Source organism: Cutaneotrichosporon oleaginosum (assembly GCF_008065305.1).
Source record: "Cutaneotrichosporon oleaginosum strain ATCC 20508 chromosome Unknown ATCC20508_contig06, whole genome shotgun sequence".
NCBI lineage: Eukaryota > Fungi > Basidiomycota > Tremellomycetes > Trichosporonales > Trichosporonaceae > Cutaneotrichosporon > Cutaneotrichosporon oleaginosum.
The window spans coordinates 30,727-49,698 of record NW_027072175.1 but is presented as its reverse complement, the minus strand read 5'-3'; the positions used below and the strand labels follow the sequence as shown (position 1 = coordinate 49,698).

At 61.3% G+C, this 18,972-nt stretch overlaps 7 protein-coding genes across 7 annotated transcripts; 6 read left to right on the top strand and 1 right to left on the bottom strand.

The window, feature by feature from the left end:
- Positions 1 to 248: 248 nt before the first annotated feature.
- On the top strand, positions 249 to 2,781 carry COLE_06440 (uncharacterized protein; the record flags this gene model as incomplete). The annotated part of the gene is made up of 11 exons (XM_018427164.2): positions 249 to 322; positions 356 to 994; positions 1,040 to 1,102; positions 1,137 to 1,258; positions 1,290 to 1,401; positions 1,436 to 1,559; positions 1,596 to 1,615; positions 1,647 to 1,792; positions 1,828 to 1,941; positions 1,977 to 2,213; positions 2,246 to 2,781. The coding sequence occupies 11 exons, from the start codon at positions 249 to 251 to the stop codon at positions 2,779 to 2,781; spliced, it is 2,187 nt and encodes a 728-aa protein (XP_018280193.1).
- A 617-nt stretch (positions 2,782 to 3,398) lies between these two features.
- On the top strand, positions 3,399 to 4,795 carry COLE_06439 (uncharacterized protein; the record flags this gene model as incomplete). The annotated part of the gene is made up of 2 exons (XM_018425268.2): positions 3,399 to 3,887; positions 3,920 to 4,795. The coding sequence occupies 2 exons, from the start codon at positions 3,399 to 3,401 to the stop codon at positions 4,793 to 4,795; spliced, it is 1,365 nt and encodes a 454-aa protein (XP_018280192.2).
- Positions 4,796 to 5,083: 288 nt separating this feature from the next.
- Positions 5,084 to 6,976, bottom strand: COLE_06438 (uncharacterized protein; the record flags this gene model as incomplete). Its single annotated transcript, XM_018422657.2, has 3 exons — positions 5,084 to 5,914; positions 5,965 to 6,576; positions 6,608 to 6,976. 3 exons carry the CDS (start codon positions 6,974 to 6,976, stop codon positions 5,084 to 5,086), a joined length of 1,812 nt encoding a protein of 603 aa, XP_018280191.1.
- Positions 6,977 to 7,845: 869 nt separating this feature from the next.
- On the top strand, positions 7,846 to 9,781 carry COLE_06437 (uncharacterized protein; the record flags this gene model as incomplete). The annotated part of the gene is made up of 6 exons (XM_018426535.2): positions 7,846 to 7,906; positions 7,941 to 8,065; positions 8,111 to 8,962; positions 9,020 to 9,146; positions 9,185 to 9,334; positions 9,375 to 9,781. The coding sequence occupies 6 exons, from the start codon at positions 7,846 to 7,848 to the stop codon at positions 9,779 to 9,781; spliced, it is 1,722 nt and encodes a 573-aa protein (XP_018280190.2).
- Positions 9,782 to 10,040: 259 nt separating this feature from the next.
- COLE_06436 (uncharacterized protein) lies at positions 10,041 to 11,104 on the top strand (the record flags this gene model as incomplete). Its single annotated transcript, XM_018422656.2, has 2 exons — positions 10,041 to 10,350; positions 10,443 to 11,104. The coding sequence occupies 2 exons, from the start codon at positions 10,041 to 10,043 to the stop codon at positions 11,102 to 11,104; spliced, it is 972 nt and encodes a 323-aa protein (XP_018280189.1).
- A 3,561-nt stretch (positions 11,105 to 14,665) lies between these two features.
- Positions 14,666 to 16,058, top strand: COLE_06435 (uncharacterized protein; the record flags this gene model as incomplete). Its single annotated transcript, XM_018422655.2, has 7 exons — positions 14,666 to 14,699; positions 14,756 to 14,835; positions 14,879 to 15,038; positions 15,073 to 15,189; positions 15,229 to 15,463; positions 15,501 to 15,598; positions 15,871 to 16,058. 7 exons carry the CDS (start codon positions 14,666 to 14,668, stop codon positions 16,056 to 16,058), a joined length of 912 nt encoding a protein of 303 aa, XP_018280187.1.
- Positions 16,059 to 17,147: 1,089 nt separating this feature from the next.
- Positions 17,148 to 18,529, top strand: COLE_06434 (uncharacterized protein; the record flags this gene model as incomplete). The annotated part of the gene is made up of 2 exons (XM_018421267.2): positions 17,148 to 17,219; positions 17,297 to 18,529. 2 exons carry the CDS (start codon positions 17,148 to 17,150, stop codon positions 18,527 to 18,529), a joined length of 1,305 nt encoding a protein of 434 aa, XP_018280186.1.
- Between the last annotated feature and the right edge of the window lie 443 nt (positions 18,530 to 18,972).

Genomic DNA, 18,972 nt, shown 5'->3' with positions numbered 1-18,972 from the left:
ACATCCCTCCATGGCGCATTCGGCACAGCGAGATTCCAACACCTTTACAGCTGGTGATGACCTACGTCCCGATGTCCCACAGCGTAAGTTCTCCCCACACATGCTCTTCCGCTGACCTCAGGCGCCTGTGTGAGCCTCTCGGCCATCGTCGCCTTCCCTCCCCTAACTTGTGACAACAGGACAACTGCCGGCGACACAAGATCAAGTGTGTCGGCAAGGACGATCCCCCGTGCAAGCGTTGCAGGCACATGCGCCTCGAGTGTCGCTTTCAAATGCCCCCCGTGCCGCGGGCCGTCATCGAGGATAACGAGGCCACTAAGAAGTGGGATAACAAGGCGGGAGGCGCTGACTTCAGTCGCCTTGCTCAGCTCGAAGGGCATGTGGCTGGAATCTTTGACAAACTCGACCAGATGAGCACGGCTTTGGTAAAGATGAATGAGAGGGCGGAGCGTCGGACGGACGGTTCATCTCGCCCCGAGCAGCGCTCGCCACCATCGCCGCTCACAATAGAGACGTCGATTGGTCGTCCTTCTGCATCGCCCGTTGACCGACGCCCGCCATCTATAGCATCCAGCTCGTACCGCCAAGATTACGCCCCATCCGTTGCCCCGCAGAAGCGCCCCTCGCCCTGGTCAGCGAGTGACAACGTGCACAACCCATACATGGACACTCGCCCTTCGCCCCAAGCCTCACTTCGCTCCGTCACGCTGGCCAGTGTTCCTCAGGCTCGCTCCATTACTCCTGCGCTCAGTGACGATGACCCACTCGAAGTCTCACTCGCGCGAGAGCGAGATCCGATGCTGGCAGCTGAAGGCGACCACTCATTGGCCTACACTGCCAATGACCGCTTAGCGAAACGGCGGCGGACGGCAGACTCACCACGATCGCTTCAGGCAGCCGGCACTCCTGCCGGCAATGACCCGCTCCGCGGAGCGGCTGATCCCGTCACACTCGGTCTCATTTCTGAGGAAGAAGGACGGCGTCTATTCGACAGGTTAGTACCACTAGGCATGGCGCGTATACCCGCCGCTGACCAAAGCTTTCTAAAATCCGCGTACCCATTCACCCCTGTGCTCGATCCCGCCCGCGACTCATGGGAAAGGTGCTTTTAGCCCGCAAGCTATGACTGACCGAAGTATGCGTGAGCGCTCCCCGTATTGCATCACCGTGATGCTTCTGATTGCGCTCAAACAGCGTGAGGCCGCTGGCGCTGCATCCGACTTATCCACAAAGCTAGCTGACGAGGTGGAGAGGATAAGTACGTGTCACCCAGCTTGCGCTAACCACAGCAAAGCTCACCCTGTACGCACCAGTGACCCTGGAAACCTTACAGGCCATGGCGATTCTCATTTCATACTCTGACAACGCGTGGCGGATTTGTTCTCACGCAATGGCGCTTGCGTGAGTTTACTGCGCGACCAGAGCTCACAAACAGAATTGACATGCGACTGTACCGCTGCCTTCCCTATTTGCACAAGATTCGCACTGAGGCACAGAATCCGAACCTCATGCTGGAACGGCAGCGCTCCCTCGTGGTCGGCGCCCGCATATGGTTATCAGTGAGCTACAGCTCGCAAAGCAAGCGCTAACCTGAGCTCGTTCGCCAGGCTTACGAGTATGTCATACAAAGACACTACTAACCCAAGGATGAGTTTTAATCATGCACTACCGATTCTGTTTCCGTCCGACCACGGCCGACGCACATCGTTCAAGCGTGATCTGCTGGATCACCCGTTGTCCAACTTGTACGACAGCCGACTAGTCATCTCGGTCGAGATGTGCGAAGTGCGAGGTGAGTAGCCAATGTCTCTGAGAAGCTGACCGCAGAGAGCAGTTTCAGACCGTTCGATACGGTTGACAATCACGAGGAGATGGATGCGCTTCTGCGAGAAGCCAACGCGGGGATGGAAGAGCTCGACGCTCACTGGAGCTCGTACTATGGTCAGTCAACTATCTCGACTTTCCACTAATATCAGACAGATTGGGCCTACCGCAGGACCACTTTCTTCGCATCGAGCTGAGCAACCAGCGGGCGTACAGTGTCCTTTACACAAATTCCCCAGCTTGGAGCGGCGTGCAGAAGCCGGAGGATGTGCGCCGACTCAGCAAGGAGCGTCAGCTATGGGTAGCTGCCGCGCTAGACGCCGCAGCCTTCCTCGTGTCGTCTGTTGCCAGCCGCCTTGACAGCTCCGAGTTTGGAAACCACAATTTCCGTGAGGCTCAACCACCCCTTTGCTCACTCTAGATGTCGGCATCATTGCAACCGCTCGTTACCTTATTCGCATGTGTGAGCTTCTACCTGATGCTTGCAACGCGCAAGAAGTTGCGCTGTCAATAGATCGCCTGCTTGTCAAGCTGCCATACCCGTTTGCCGGGTTTGCGGAGGGGCTGCGCCGCACTCTCGCTCGAGCGCGGGAGAAGGGCATCCTGCCATTCTCACAGATGAGCTCAGCAGCAGCGAGGCGCCCAGTCCCATCACTCCAGCCCGCCCTTTACCAACAACCCGCTCCGCCACCCGGTCTTAATCCTTTCCCATGGCATGACCCCGTACAAACGGTCGATTTAAATCAGTTCATGGATGCTCCCGCGTCGGGCACGGCAGCCGTTTCAAGGCCTCGGGCAGACTCAATCGCTTGGGCGGAGGAGTTCGATCTCGCCGCGTGGTTTCCCGCTACTGCCGACACAACTGAGGGTATCCCGCTGGACTTCACCGCGCTTGATGTTGACATGGCCAACTTTTTTCCAGCCGCACCTCAAGTATGGTTCGACGGGTCGTCGTAGATGCCGAGGAACGCGGCGAACCTTCTGCGGTACATCCTTCGACAATGCTACATCCGGTGCAATCAGGATGCGCCCACCATCGGCCGAGATATATAGGAAGCCAAACGGAGCCACTGTGTCATGGTCATGTCAGTCTGCTTGCCAATACAGCACAGAAGTCCGCTGGGCCGCCGAGTCGTCTCATCATCAGACTTCGCACGATCAAACTATTCAAACTGCTCAAATATTCACTGTCGGAACACAGATGTGGTTGCTCCAAGCACTCCCTTACCTTGCGTGCGCCGTTGGTACCCCGCTGTTGCCCCGAGGCACACATTCATACTTAGACAAGGCTCTCAGCCGATGGGGTATCAGTGGCTTGTCGCTGGTGGCGTTATCGAACGGCGAGACCGAATACTACACGCATGGGGTTTCAAATGCAGCCGGGGATGCTGTGACTGAAGATGTGAGCCCCACATAGGCTCCACTGACGATAGACTCGCTTCGGCATCGGTTCTAACAGCAAACTCTTCACTGCCTTAAGCGTAGCAACACTGATTGCTGATGAAACACCTCTTCAACTGCAGAATTCAACGTTGTCCGCGCATACGAAGGTGCGCGATGTCCTTTCCGACTGGATGTTGATGGACGGGTACGCGAGCGACCACGTCGACATCTTAGACTTGATGACAATGCGCTCTGGCCTTCCCCGGCACGACTATGCCATCTCGGGGCACACACTTGACGCCGAGATTATAACCAAGCTGAGATATTTGGAACCTTCTGCCGAGATCCGACAGGCGTACCAGTACTGCAACATGCATTACGGTGCGCTCGCGCACATAGTGACGACACTCACGGGGATCGAGTACGTCGACTGGGTGACAGAGAATGTGATCAAGCCGCTTGGGCTGAACGCGACGTACGACTACGACGCGGCTGAGGTGGCCGAGGGCTTTGCACACATCGGCGTCAACTATACGCAATGCGCGCTCTCCGAAGAGGTTCGACGCCCCGATAAGGCCTGCATGGGAGAGACCAAACCGTTCGGATGGTGGGTCACAGGTTCATACACCAAGGGCGCGGACGCCGGCGCCGGCGGGTTGATGATGAGTGCGCGCGACGTCGTGAGTTGAAACGTTTTCGCCGCTAACATCAGGGCAGGTGGCTTTCCGAACTCCTTGACCCGCAGCACATCAACCCCGCAGCATTAGCTCTCGTCAGCACGCCCATTATTGTTGCTGAACCGGCGCGGCCTCCCGAACTCGGTCTTACAACATATGGTGCTGGCCAGGCGATGGTCAACTATCGCGGGTTCGAGGTTGTGCACCACGGCGGTTTCGTGCCCGGCCAGGCGAGCGAGTTTCTCCGCGTTCCCTCAGCGGGAGTGGCGCTGGGAATCATGACGAACGACCACACTTGGGGCGATGTGCTGGCCTCGGCTCTGGCGTGGCGCGTGCTAGATGACCTGCTCGGCCTCGAACCGATCGACTGGGAGGCGCTCGCTGTGAGGGAGATGTGGGATGCCATTCGGGCCGATCCTACACCCACGCCTCCTACCACGCCTGAGCCCGCGCCCGTACCCGGTGAGGGGACGTACACCCATCCCGGCTACGGATCATTCACGCTGACGCGCCTGCCGCGCGGTAAGGCGAATACGACAGCGGGCGAGATTGCTCGCGCGCTTCCGCTCCTTGGTCTGCGCACCGATGCAGTGCTCTACGCTGAGCTCGACGGCTTTCTACCCTCGCACTTCACCCTCGCTCACTGGAGCGGCGCGTTCTGGAACCTCACCAACTGGCTCGTGTACGACCGACAAGAGCAGGGAGTGGTAGCCCTCAACCCAGGCATAAGCTGGCCGGCCGTAGTAACGGAGGAGGGGTTGGGGCTGTTCGGCGGGTTCGCGGGGGCCGGGATGGACGTTCCACCCCGTGCGCCGAAGGTCAAAGACTTGAAGGAGCGGGCGGAGGTTTTCTTCGCGCGTGAAGGCAGGAGTGCGCTCGTGGTGCAGGGAGGGCCGCAGTATTCACTCTGAGGCCGACCACGTCGTTTGTATGCATCAAACTTCCTAGTGTCCTACAGCCCGCCCGCTGGTTCTTTCCCAGTCGGCAGCCAGCCGACACGCCTCCTGACATGCCGCCATCTCGTGGCTCACCATCTCGTGGCTCACCATCTCGTGGCTCATCATCGCCGCCGTCTTCCATCAGCCTGGATGTTCCAAGGACAACGGCCCATTGACATTAACAGCTGGCAATTCATTCATTACTTCTACCTTCCGAAGCTGATACAGTGGAGCAATCATCGTTCTTCTCTCGTGTCCGGACTAGGCCTTCGAGAAAAACACTTCAGCGGCTTGCTGCATGTTCTCGGTAGATGGTGCGCGCATTGGCGCGCCTGCGCCCGCACCCCAGAAGTTACCAAACATGCCAATGCCCTCAGGAGTGGCGATCGCCATATAGGACCCCCCCGCGTCTGGGACAATGATCTTTCCATTGCGCTCCGTCACGCTGAAGGCCGTAAGATTGAACCCTGCTCCATCCCAGTGAGAGAGCGTTATGTGAGTTTGAGGTCCTTTCTCAATTTTGGCGTAAAGTACGTCGGTGGTGCGTAAGCCAAGCCGCGCGAGCCCGGCTGTGATACCTGACTCAATGGGCGAGTCGGGCCCTACGACCATGGGCTGGAGCGTGAACGTCCCATAACCAGGGTGCCCGTAGGTGCCGCCAGGCTCGGAGCCGGAAGGTACAGGCGCTGGGGAGGGTGGCGGCGACACGGGGGGTAGTAGGACGGCGAGCTTGATTTGGTTGGCGGCCTCTTGCTCGAGATCGATGGGAGGCACTCCCAAGAGATCAGAGGCGATGCGTAAGGCGATGGCTTGTTGGAGGAAGAGGCCCGAGTACATGTCCTCGTTTGTAATGATACCCATGGCGAGGCCGAGCTCTGGCATGCGCACAAAGAGACTCAACTGCCCGGGGAGGGTGCCTGCGTGCATGATGACCGACTGGCCCGCGACGCTCGTCATAACCTGTCCCGCGCCGTAGGCTTGAATGCCAAGGCCCATACCTGCGGGGCCACTGACGGTGATGGGGGTGGCCGCGGCGTTGAGCACGTCGGGGCTGAGCACACGCGGCATCAGGAGCTCGCGGAACCACTTGGCCTGTTGTCAGTTGGAGGCGCGATGAGTGGACGTGAGGGGGTGCAACGCACTAGGTCGCGGGTAGTGGAGATGAGTCCACCCTCGCCGGCACCGGCGCCCTTATTGTACGGACGCGGGTTCCACCACCCAGTGCTATTGATGGAGCCGAAACACCCGGGGTCGAGGTGGTCGAGGTCAGGCGAGCGCCCACACTGCGTGAGGTTGACTCCTGTACGAAGGAAGCTCTCTGTCTTGACGTTGGTGTAGTCAAACGTACTCGCCGTCATGTTCAAGGGGCCGAGAACGTGCTGGCCGAGCCAGTCGACATACGGCGTCCCGGAGAGCGTGGTGACGATGTGCGCGAGCGTCGCGTAGTGTAGGTTGTTGTACTGGTATACCTGCCGGATCTCAGTGGATAGCGGGAGGTTGCGGAGGTTGGCGACGACTTCGGCGTCGTTGTAGCCCCCGAAGCCCGATTTGGCGAAGGGGTGGCCCGGCAAGCCGGAGCGCATGGCCACGAGGTCAACGATGTCGACATGGTCGGACGCGTACGGGTCCATCAGCTGCCACTCGGGCAGGATGTCCTTGACCTTTGTCGACCAGGTGAGGTTCTTCTCGCCGAGCACAGTGCCCACACTGAGGGCAGTGAAGAGCTTGGTGTTAGACGCGATCGCAAACGGTGTCTACTGTCAGCGTGTACAGAAAGCGGCGTACGTCTTCCGTGACTTTGTCGCCTGCTTCGTTGGCCACACCATAGTTGTAGAACTCGGTGAGCCAGCCGGCGTCACCCGTCTTCTTGGTAAACTGGGGACCGGCGATGGCGACGATGGCGGCGCCGGGGACGCCCCACCGCTTCAGCGCCTTGTCAATATATGCGCGCGTGTCGGCGGACAGCAGGACGGCTGGCGCGCCGCCTGATCCGCCAGAGCCAGCGCCAGAGCCGCCGTCGCCAGTTGTAGTGTTGGGCGCCGAGGAGTTGGCGCCCGGGTCCGAGCCCGGCTCGTCAGGCGCACGGACAACCGCTTCGAACGGTGCGGCGAGCGCTGGCGTAACAATCAGTAGGAGGAGCGCAGTCAGCAGCATCTGGGGTGATTGGCGGCGAGTCACACTGGCTCCGCACTCATTTATATCTCTACTCTGTGAGTGTGACAAACAGGCCACGCCAGCAGCCATGAGCATCAATGAGCAGACACCGCCTCCAACACTGTGGGTCGAAGTGTAAACACACTTACGCATACTTGGGAGTGCCTGCTTGGGGCCTCCGCGCTAATAATGAATGGCGGTGCCGATTTGGCGGCGGCCGAAGGCTTTATCCCGAGCAAGCGGCTTCGTTGTCACCGCCGACATCCAGCCCGTGAGACCTGCACAACTTGCAGACATGTTGTTCGACGCCTCCTCGGCTGGTCGTCCGGACGGGATGGTGCAGGGTTCGTCAGGTGCTTACTGTGCCGAGCTACGGCTTGTGAACGCCATGCTACTGTGCCTTGCGACAGCTGAAGACTAGACGACGTTCAAGAGCAAACTGCGTCATGCTGTACGATGGAACCGAGATAGCTAGCGATAACGCCTTTAATCAAGGTGATCAGCATGACGTGTATTGTTGACACAAGTTGCTTCCGAGCAGGCTGGGCCTGGACTCGGCCTCGGCCGAGAGTGGTGCTCCACCTCCACCTCCACTTGACCTCCACCGGAGTCCCATTCTGACTCCGGCCTTCCGACTCCGGCCCGTGTCTCTCTCACATCAGCTCCGTACCATGTGCAAGGTAGGAAGAGCGCTCCCGCCCCGCCAGCCTTCAAGCATGTATACAACTGGCCAACAGCGCGCGCCGGAGATGCGGGTATGCATCTAGAGTGTCCGGACGCGTCCTCATTCTCGCGGTGGACATGTCACCTCCACAGTCCGGACAGGATCGGATCTCAGCGTCACTCTTGTCATCTCACACTCTCGCACCATGTCGCTGTCGCCGGATTTCGTGCGCTTCGAGGCGCAGAGCCGCCGCTCAACTGTGTTCAGTATGTTTTGCGCTCCCTCTGTCTCTGACAGCAGGTTCTAAAGGCATCGTAGCCTGCTCTCAGCCCCTCGCCGCCAGCGCGGGGATGACCATTCTTCGAGCTGGCGGAAACGCCGCCGACGCGGCCGTAGCGATGGCTGCCGCGCTCAATGTCACCGAGGTGAGGTCTGGCATCACGAATACGCCTCGACGCTGACCAGTACAGCCAGTCAACACAGGTATCGGCGGCGACCTCTTCGCGCTGTTCTGGGACGCCAAGGCGCGGCGTGTGCGGGCGGTGAACGGATCAGGACGGAGTCCGCGAGCGCTTTCTCTCGAGAAAGCGGCCGAGCTCGGCATCTCGGGCCAGCGCATCCCGTACGACAACGCCAATGCCGTGACCGTGCCCGGTGCCGCGGCCGGCCTCGTGGACATCCACGCGCGCTTTGGCGGCGGCAAGCTGTCGCTTTCCGAGGTGCTGGCGCCCGCGATTGCGCTTGCCGAGGACGGCTTCCCCGTCCACCAGATGTGCTCGTACGAGTGGGTCGACTTCGAGCCGCGTCTGCAACAGGTCGCGGCCGAATCGCAGAGCGGGGGGTCATACCCCTTCTTGATCAACGGCAGGGCGCCGCGCCCAGGGCAGTTCTTCTCGAACCCCGACCTTGGGAAGACGCTGCGCCGGCTCGGGAAGGAGGGAAAGGACGCGTTCTACAAGGGCGAAGTGGCGCAGAAGATCGTGGACGCCATCACTTCCCGCGGCGGCGTCATGACTCTCGACGACCTCGCGGCGCACGCGACCGACTTCGTCGAACCCATCGCGTATACGTACGGCGAGAAGGAGCAGCTCACGGTGCACGAGTGCCCGCCGAACGGGAGCGGGCTGGCAGCGCTCATCGCGCTCGGCATTATCGACACGCTGCGCATCGACGGCGTCGTTGATTTCGACAAGATGGAGGAGGGGAGCGTCGAGTGGTTCCACACACTTATCGAGGCTCTCCGACTCGCTTTTGCCGACGTGCATGCTCACCTCGGCGACCCAAACTTTGTCAATGTGCCCGTGAAGCAGATCTTGTCGCGGGTAAGCGGGGACGTGGGAGCGGGAAGGGAGTGCTTCACAACGGAGCGCTGACATCAGGATTATCTCCGCGAGCGGGCACGGCTGTTCAACCCCCATGGCACGGCCAAGGTCAGCGCCGGGGCGCCGCCATCTAGCGACACGGTGTATCTCACTGCGGCGGACTCGGAGGGCAACGCCATGTCATGTGAGAATACACGCCGTCCGGCGATTCGCTAATACCAGTCATCATGAGCAACTACCTCGCGTTCGGCACGGCGATCGTGCCCAACGGCTGTGGCTTCACGCTCCAATCACGCGGCTCGGCGTTCAGCCTAGACCCCTCGTCTCCCAACCGGCTCGAGGGCGGCAAGCGCCCGTTCCACACCATTATCCGTGCGTCCCTCCCGTCCCTCCCCCAGCACACTGACGCCAGCGGCCATGGTGACGCGCGGCGATGAGCTCTTCATGTCGTTTGGCGTCATGGGCGGCGCCATGCAGCCGCAAGGGCAGGTGCAGGTTCTCCTGAATCTGCTGCATAACGGGCGGCAGCCGCAGCTGGCGCTTGACGCCAAGCGGTTCCTCGTGGGCGGCACGGGGCTGTGGCAGTCCACGGAGCCGTACTACAACACGTGTGTGGCGATCGAGGACGGCGTGCCCGAGGAGGTGGTACAGGGCCTCGAGCGCATCGGACACCAGATCCAGCGCGTCAAGGGCTCAGACCAGATCTTCTTCGGCAAGGGCCAGGTCATTCTGCGCACCGTCGACGAGCGGACGGGCAAGACGGTGTGGGCGGCCGGGAGCGACTACCGTGGCGATGGGTGTGCAATCGCCCAGTTTTAGAGTGTCCGTTTGAGAGGAAATGGAATGCAGACTGTGCGAAGAGCGTGTGTGACGGGATGGAAGAGCACGGGGATGATGACATGAGGGTCGCGTCAAGATCGGACCGAGATCGGTCGGTTGCTTGGCGCCGCCCCATTCTCGGCGCATTCTCGCCGCATCACATTCCCGACCGCACTCTCGCCCATCTCCCGTCAGCTATAAACGCAGACATGCCGAGGTCATTCTCGCACTCCCACGCACCCCACGTACCCCACGCACCATGCCCAAGCCCCTCGTGACGCACATCTACACGGCGGACCCGTCGGCGCACGTCTTCGATGGCCGGCTGTACATCTACCCGTCGCACGACCGGGAGAACGACTACGGCTTCAACGACAAGGGCGACCAGTACGACATGGTCGACTACCATGTGCTCTCGCTGGCGGAGGAGGGCGGCGAGGTGACGGACCACGGGGTGGCGATCAGCGCCCAGGACGTGCCGTGGGTCGACAAGCAGATGTGGGCGCCGGACTGTGCGCGCGGCAAAGATGGGCGGCACTACCTCTACTTCCCGGCGCGTGGGCATGACGGTGAGTGAATGGGAGGTAGGGTTTGTGGCTGGCGAGGTGGGAGCAGGCGAGCTTGGGCTGTGGTCGCACGTAGAGGACGCAGCTCACGCCAGGCATCTTCCGTATCGGCGTCGCCGTCGGCGACCGCCCCGAAGGGCCCTTCAAGGCGCAGCCGGAGCCGATCAAGGGCTCGTTCAGCATCGACCCAGCGACGTTCGTCGACGACGACGGCGCCGCGTACTGCTACTTCGGCGGGCTGTGGGGCGGGCAGCTGCAGTGCTACAATTCCGACGGGACGACGTACACGCCCGACGTGGCGGACGAGCCGAGCGGCGCGGGCGTGCGGGCGTACGGGCCGCGCGTCGCGCGCCTCCGTGACGACATGCTCGAGTTCGCCGAGGGCGTGCGCGAGCTCGTCATCACCGTCGGCGGGCAGCCGGTGCCGGCTGACGACCACGAGCGGCGCTTCTTCGAGGCGGCGTGGGTACACAAGCACAATGGGCGGTACTATTTCTCATACTCGACCGGCGACACGCATCTGCTCGCGTACGCTATTGGCGACAGCCCGTACGGGCCGTTCGAGTATGCCGGTACGATTCTCGAGCCCGTCGTGGGATGGACGACGCACCACTCGATCGTCGAGAACTTTAAGGGAAAGACGTACCTCTTCTACCACGACTGCGAGCTTAGCAAGGGCGTAGACCACCTGCGCTCCGTGAAGATGCGCGAGATCACGTACGACAAGGACGGCAAGATCATCAAACAGAAGCCTTAGTGTGGATCGAGTTACATGTGGTGTACCAAAACTTGTCTAGTATTGCAACTTTCTGATAATTTTCAGACAGTCGAGGATGTGATCGGTGCGTTAATATGTTGCTGTAGCTGCCGACGACGTCGTCTGTGTTCATTGAGTTAGTCGAGGACCTTCGAGGTTGCCAAGACATTGCTGCCGATGTCCCAGTCCGCAACACCTTGCGCCTTCCATCGAGCCGTTCGCTGCCGGTGTGTTCACACAGTGTTGCCACAGCGCCGCAGCGGAGCATGCGCAAGGCGGCGATCAAGTCAAGCGCGCGAGCGGCTACGCAGGCCAAGGCGAGCGTGAAGGAGAAGGAGGAGGAGGAGGAGGAGGGGGATGAGGGAGGAAGCCGCGCCCAGTCCAAGTCAGAGGACGGCACGGCAGAGGGCGCGGACGACGGAGGGCGATAGCCATTCGATGGCGCTTCCTGGTGAGTGGAGGGTGGAGGTGGGCGGTGGTAAGTTGAGAACGGCTTGTTATCCTATGCTCAATCGCGGGAGACCGCTACCATCACCTGATGTTGAACCGGACGGTCCACACCTCGCTCTCGCCGTCGCTGCCGCCGCCGCCCTCGTCGTCATCGTCCCCAACTTTGACGCCGAGGAGATACATCCCGTTTTCCTCGCCATCGAACGAGGTGAGCCGCGTGATGCCGACCGTCTCGACCTGCGGGCTGTCGTCAATCAGCGCCCAAGCTTTGGGCATGTGCCGCGACTTGAGGACGATCCCGACGACCCCCGCGTACTTGACGCGCACAGTCACGGAGTCTGGCGTCAGTTGGCACACAATGGCACTCACCAGAATCAGCCGTGAAGCCGTCGAGCGCAGCAGGTCCCGCCATGGTGTTGATGAGGCCGAGAACAGCCACGGGGCCGATGGCAAGAGGCACTGTCCGCATGATCCAGAAGCTCGCGGCGTCCAGCATGGAAAGGCTGTCGATGCGACACACCACGCCCCTGTCGCCGGGAGAGAGCACCGTCGTGCCGAGGAAACCTCCCCCGTGGACGCCCATGCGCACGATAATGTAGTGCGCGTCGATATCTCCTCCGATCGCGTCCTCAACGTCCTCGACGGTGAGGTCATCGAACACGGAGCACGGCCGGTCGTACCCGCCCCGAACGTTCCAGCAGCCCAGGATGACATGTGGGCCCACGGGTGCCGCGGCCCACTGCCCGGTCCCATCCTCGTAGTCGAGGATGTTTGTGTCCAGCACGCGGCGGGACAGAGGCGCGGCGGCGCGCTGCGCCCTAAGCACGCGCGCGATGCCGCCCTTGTCCTTCGCGGTGAGGCGAGAGAGGAGCGTGCGCTGCTGCAATGCGTGCCATTCAAGCAGAGCAGGATCGCCCGGCGGGTCAGAAAAGAGGAGAGGGCCGGGGAAGAGCGCGCGCAGCAGGGCGTGCGTGTCTGGATGCTGCTGCCCTAGCATGAACATGTCCGCGTCCGGCACGGTGCACTGCTCGTTGGAGAGAAGCGCATTCATGAGGTTGGTGAAGAAGTGCTGCTGGTGCGCGGACCGCGAGCGGCCTGTGAGCCCGAAGTCGTCCGAGTTGCGCCATACGAAGCGCTGCCCGCGCGTTGTGAGGCCGAGTCCTTGCGGGCCCGCCCAGGTTGCCTCGCTGTGCGACATGCAGTGAATGACGCGGCCGGGCCCAAAGATGCGCTCGGCGGCGGCATACATGGTCTCCCAGAGGTATAGGGCTTCGTGCACGCCATCGATGCCATCCAGAGATGTGACGCCCGCTTGGTTGTCCACTTTGAGAAAGGAGATACCGGCGTCGCGCAGCTGGGTGAACCAGTCACCCCAGAACTCGGCGGCGCGTTCAGGCGGGGGAAGGACGTAAAATGACTCGCCGTGGGGTATGTGGTTCGGCTCGAGTGGATCTTCAGCGCACCCGAGCCACCACTGCCGCGACGCAGGATACTTCTTGCATTCGTACCGCTCCACGAGCGGCGACTCGGGGTGGACCCCGTCCCAGTATCCGCCGGTGAGCCTGTGGTGAGATGTGCTGCCGCGATGAACTCACGCAAGCCAAGCGCCAACCTCAACCTTCCTCACGCCTTTGACACGCCCAAGCTTGTCCTTGACCATGGTGACGATGCCCTTCATCCCTCCCTCTCCAATTTCCGGCTTGGCGCCGAAGCTCCACAGCCCGCGGCGCCGGTCGGCCTCGCTCGACCTATCCCGGAAATGCCGTCGGTCGTGCCACCCGTCGTCGATCACAAATGTCTGTATCGGAAGCCGGGAACTGACGAGCGTGTCCACGAGGTGGCGGATACCGCTTTCGTCGACATTGCGGCCCGCATCAGCGCTGCCCCTGCTCGCTCACCTACCCTCGTGCAGGGCGTTCCACGTGCAGAAACCGACGCCGTCGAGGGGACTTGGGCTCGAGGGGCGGTATTTGACGTCGGCGCCCATGAGCCACTTGCGCGCCTCGGCGACAGCGGCGGCGCACAGCGCTGAAATGTATCGGGGGTCGTGCGTGCGCGTGGAAACGACCGCGGCGCGTCCGTGCTGGGAGCGGCTTGCGCCGCGGACGTTGATGACGAGGCCGTTGGCCGCGCGGGAGAGGTTGGCGAGCGCCGTGTCGCTGGAAACTGGGAGAACGCACACGTACTCGTCCCCGCTGCGGAGGAGGAGCATGTGCACAGTGTTCTCCTTGAGGGCTTTGAGGAGGGGGAGGGGTGCGGCCTCGATCCATGTTGGGCTGCGTGAGAGGTGTCAGGCGGCGGCTTACCGTGGGCGGTACCATGCCCATCCGTGGGCATCGGGCTTGAGGTGTGGAATGGACAATTTGAATGTCTTGTGTACTGTGCCGGGAGGGATGGAGACCGTCGTCAGGTGTGGGGTGATGGGGGACATGGTGATGTCGAGGTTGAGAGTTGGGGGTGGGGGAGGCATAAGGGAGCGCTGGGCAAAGGGGCTGGGTGAGTAAAGGTTGAAGCGAGTTAGTGAGGAGGGCAAATGATGGTGAGTAAGGTGAGCGTGGATGGCGCTGAGAACGTTGAGAGCGATGAGAAGAGGAGAAGAGGAGAAGTGGGAGAAGAGAGCGATGGTGAGGAAGGCTGAGTGGGTGTTGACTGCGACGCGTGACGTCAGGTGACTGGGTGCGGTTTAGCTCCCGCAAAGGTCACGTGGTGTAGGTGATGGCGACGACGTGGCCTGGAGGCGAAGGCGAGCACCTCGGCCCGAGAGGGTTGGATGCAAGCGAGGTGTCCCGCTCGCTATCGCCGAGTCCAGCCGTGATGCGACGCTTGTCAGCGGCGCAGGCGGACGGCGGCGATCACCTTGACTCGCGCCGGGGTCGCAACTATTGGCCGGAAATACGCCGAAGGAAGTACCGTCCGCGGTGCCACGCGGCCGTAGGTCTCAATTTGGGTGCCTGCTGCGTCCAAGTCCCGGATATCCAGGTGTAGATACGGAGACTCCTATAAACGTCAGCCCGCCAGCTCGCCAGGTGCGAGGTTATATGAGATGATTATGCGATGCGCGACGCGACTTGCCCCTGCTTGACTTTGGACTCGACTCTACTGACCATTGCAATGGACCCATACACACCCCCAGAGGTGACGGCGAGTATGTCTGCGCGTCCCGCGCGTCCCGCGCAACTGGCGTGAGCGCGCTGACACCAGTGCTCATCGCGAGCGGGGAGAAGAAAGCGCGGCAAGCGTATTATCTTACTCTCATCAAGTCTCTGCTCGGCGGATGGATGGTGCGTTACTGGGGAGGAGGAGGAGGAGGAGGAGCTCACGCAGATCGGGTTCGGCGCGAATCTCGTGCATGTGATGCATGGCGGCGCGGGGCGGCTGGCAACCGAGGCGCCGGTGATTGTCAACTTTCTCGCGGCCGCGTTCTTCCCCATTCCCCTCCTGATGATTCTGATCACGGGGATGGAGCTGATTACGGCGAATCTCAGTGGGTCGGCAAGGCAAAGGAGGGCTGACAGAAGTGGCGGTGCCGATGGCGGTCGCGAACGGGCGCGTCAAGGTGTGGGAGATGCCGCTGAACTGGGTGATTGTGTTCTTTGGGAATCTAGCGGGTGTGCTCGTGTACGCCATGCTCCTGGGTGGGTCTACCAGTCCACCCACAACAAAGCTGACACTAGCACAATGCTCCGAGCTCTACACCTCCCCCGCGCTGCTCGAATACACCGTGTCCGTGGCAGTCAAGAAGACGAGCCTCGGCTGGGGCGTGTGCGTGCTCCGCGGCATTGGGTGCAACTTTCTCGTGTGTATGGGCGTGTGGCTCGCCACGGCGTCGCGCGACATGGCGTCCAAGATCATCGCAATGTATCTCCCGGCGGGGCTGTTCGTGTTTCTCGGGTTTGAGCATGTTGCTGCGTGAGTGCAAAGAGGGGGTGGGGAGGGCTGACGCCAGGAACATGTACTTTGTGCCGATGGGCATGTTGAACGGCGCGCCGATAAGTGTGGGGAGATATGTGGGGCGGTCGGTCGTGCCGAGTTTTATTGGGAACAGTGAGTCAATGGAGACGAGGTGGCGAGGTGGCGAGGTGGCGAGCGGGGTTGGCGAGCAGAAAGTCGCAGAGGATTGGGGGAGCTGGTAGCGGGCAGTTGGCAGCTGGCAGCTAGGAGGAGCTGTAGTGCTCAAGGATGAGCCAAGGGCCAAGCGAGCTGAGCGAGCTGAGCCCGCGACTCGCTGAGGATATCTGTCCATCTCCCTCTTGTCACCCCCCCTCCCCCCCCCCACCCTCCCCTCTAGACAATTCACCCACCCACACTCACACCAGTGCTCGGAGGATGCCTCCTGGGCCTCCCAATGGTGTTCTTACACCACCCGCCGCAACTCCCCACCTTCTTGAGCCGGAGGAGCAGCCGGGCGTCTGGGGCGTCTGGCGCGACACTCGAGGCATTCGAAGAAGGGCCGACGCGTATCTCGTCGCGGGTAGAGGAGGAGGTGCAGGGAGACAAGGTGTAGACGGGGCGGGGGAGTAGACAAGATGTCGACGCATCATCAGGCGATAGAGACAAGATGTACCTGTATTCATGGGAGGAATGGAGATGGAAGGAACGGGAGAGAGCAGCTGACATGAGGACATGAGAGGAACGAGATGGAGACGACGACATGAGGTGCCTCTTGGAAAGAGTTGTTCCATGAAACCTAATGATATAGTACATGTGCCACGAGGCGGCCACGAGGGGGTGAGGGGGGAAAGAGGGCCCAAAGGCAAGGACCCAGCAATGGCCATCCACCCTCGTATTACCATGATGATGTGATTTCTCTGCCTTGCAATGCAGCCTGGGTCATCACATTTCGTCTAGCACTCGTCTAGCACTCGTTGCATCGCATCGCACACCATGACGAGAGAGGAGCTGTGAAATGCCAGTGAGCACAGCTCATCAAGCTCAAAAGCGGGGGGGGGGGGGGGACCAAGAGAGTGCGAACAAGTGCAAAACACGCAACCCCCTTGTGAACCCTGAAGCAACACACACGGGGCGGAGGCCGTCAGGGACAGAGACTGCCTTGGGGGACGCACACGCGATCGTGGCCTCTAAAATTCTTAATGCTATTAATTCTAATTGAATTGACTTTTGAAATGAATATGACTGTTACGGGTAATATATTACTCCCCTCGGACGCGTCGTGGACCCTGAAGCGGTCAACGCTTGGACTCCCTATTTTGCTGGATGCCCTGAATTCCAAAGGATCCAAGTCCTGATGAAGGGGCCTGAGGGCTTCCTTGGCACTTTGCTGTGACTGCGCGAGGATGGGCCACCTTCCTTTTGGGCTTTGTCCCCGTCACCCCTCACCCCCTTTCTCCATCACATCCCTCGTCCTCGTCCTCGTCCTCGTCGTCGTCGTCGTCCTCTTCATCCTCTTCTTCATCTCTCAACACACTCTCTTTCTCATCCTCACTCTCTCTCTCTCCCTCTCTCCCTCCCTCCCTCACGCTCTCGTCGACGACAACTAGTGGCTGGCCCACACCTCACACTCTCTTCGCGAGTCTCTCTCTCTCTCTCTCTCTAATCCCCAATCTCCACCACCACCACCACAACCACAACCACAATGCTGTTCAACCTCCTCCCCTACCTCGCCCTCGCTGGCATCGCCGCTGACACTGTCACTGCCTCGCCTCATGTAAGTCGCTTTCATCTTTTCTTATTCTCCTTCCCTTTCCTTGAAGCCCCCCCACCCCCCAGGCTCACACCCCACAGCCCGCTCACGGTCACGGCATCGCTCGTCGTCACCACGCTCGCCAGCATGCCCGTCACGTCACCCCCAACATCGCCCGTCGTGGTGCCGAGTTTGGCTACAAGAACGGTCAGAAGTGCCGCGTCCGTCCAGCCGGTCAGGGTAACGCCGCACCCGCTCCCGCCGCCGAGGAGCAGCAGCCTCCCGCTGCCGACAACCAGCAGCAACAGGAGCAGCAGCAGCAGCCCCCTGCCGCTGACCAGCAGCAGCAGCCTCCAGCTGGCGACAACCAGCAGCAGCAGCAGCCCCCGCTCGAGAACAACCAGCACAACGTTGACTCGCCTGACACTCCTGACACCCCGGACACTCCCGACACTCCCGACACGCCTGACCAGCCTGGCAACAACGAGACTCCCGCCGAGACTCCAGAGACCCCCGAGACCCCCGAGACTCCAGAGACGCCCAACCCCCCGACCAGCCCCAACACCCCCACCGGTGGTAACTCGGGCAAGCGCGGCATGATCTGGCCCAACGGTGACTGGGCAAAGGACATCCGCAAGTACATTGGCCAGGGCGGCATCAGCTGGTACTGGGCTTGGGAGCACGCTCCGTCCAAGTGGGCGGCCGAGGCTGGCCTCGAGTTCGTCCCCCAGTTCTGGGGTCCTCAAAAGTACGACAAGTGGTACGAGCAGAAGGCCAACAACTGGAACGGCCAAAAGGTCTCACACGTCATGTTCTTCAACGAGCCCGACCTGCAGAACACGTACGTCGCCTCGGGCGTCTCGCCTCAGGACGCCGTCTCGCACTGGCACCAGGAGATGGCTCCTCTGCGCGCCCAGGGCATCCGCATCGGCTCGGCCGCCCCCGCCGGCGCCAACAAGAACTGGATCGTCGAGTTTGAGCAGGCCTGCGGCGGCGCTTGCAACGCCGACTTCATCACCATCCACGTCTACGTCAGCGACGTCGAGATCTTCAAGAAGACGGTCACGGACGCGTACAACCAGAACGGCAACCGCCCGATCTGGGTCACCGAGTGGGCGTGCCACGACTTTGGCGGTGGCGGCGGCAACTGCGCCGACCCCGCCGGCTTTGTCACCCAGGCCACGCAGTGGATGGACAGCCAGCCTTGGGTCGAGCGCTACTCGCTCTTCGGCTCCATCTCGGAGCTCCACGGCGTCGACACCAAGTGCGGTCTCATGAACACCTGGGACCCCTATGACCCCACCAGCCTCTGGTGGAACTACATCCACGCGTAAGCGTGGAGGATGCTTCTCCAGCCCCAGCCCCATCCCCATCTCCAACCTCTACCTTTCGCCTCTTCGCTTTCTGTCCTTGACACTTTAAACTTTGATCGGGCTGGTCCCGTTTTCGCTAGTATATGGATTGTCATGTCTCTATGATGGGGTGGGTGGGGTGGGGTGGATGTGGCGGCCGCGGCGGCTGTGGCGGGCTGTGGTGGGCGTGGCGGGATGTGGTGCGTGTGGCTGAGCAGGGTGCGGTGCGCGTGATGCGAGCGGCGTAGCCCGCCACGCCACCACGCCAGCGCCACGAGCGCCTCGAAGCCGTTCGACTGACGGACACTACGAGGCGATCAGGTTACATGTATTGGCGCGTTTGCAGGAACTGCGGTCCGCCAGTCGTCGGATTGCAGGAATGCGGAGCACGGGGCAATACGGCCTGTGCTGGTGCTGGGCGCAGC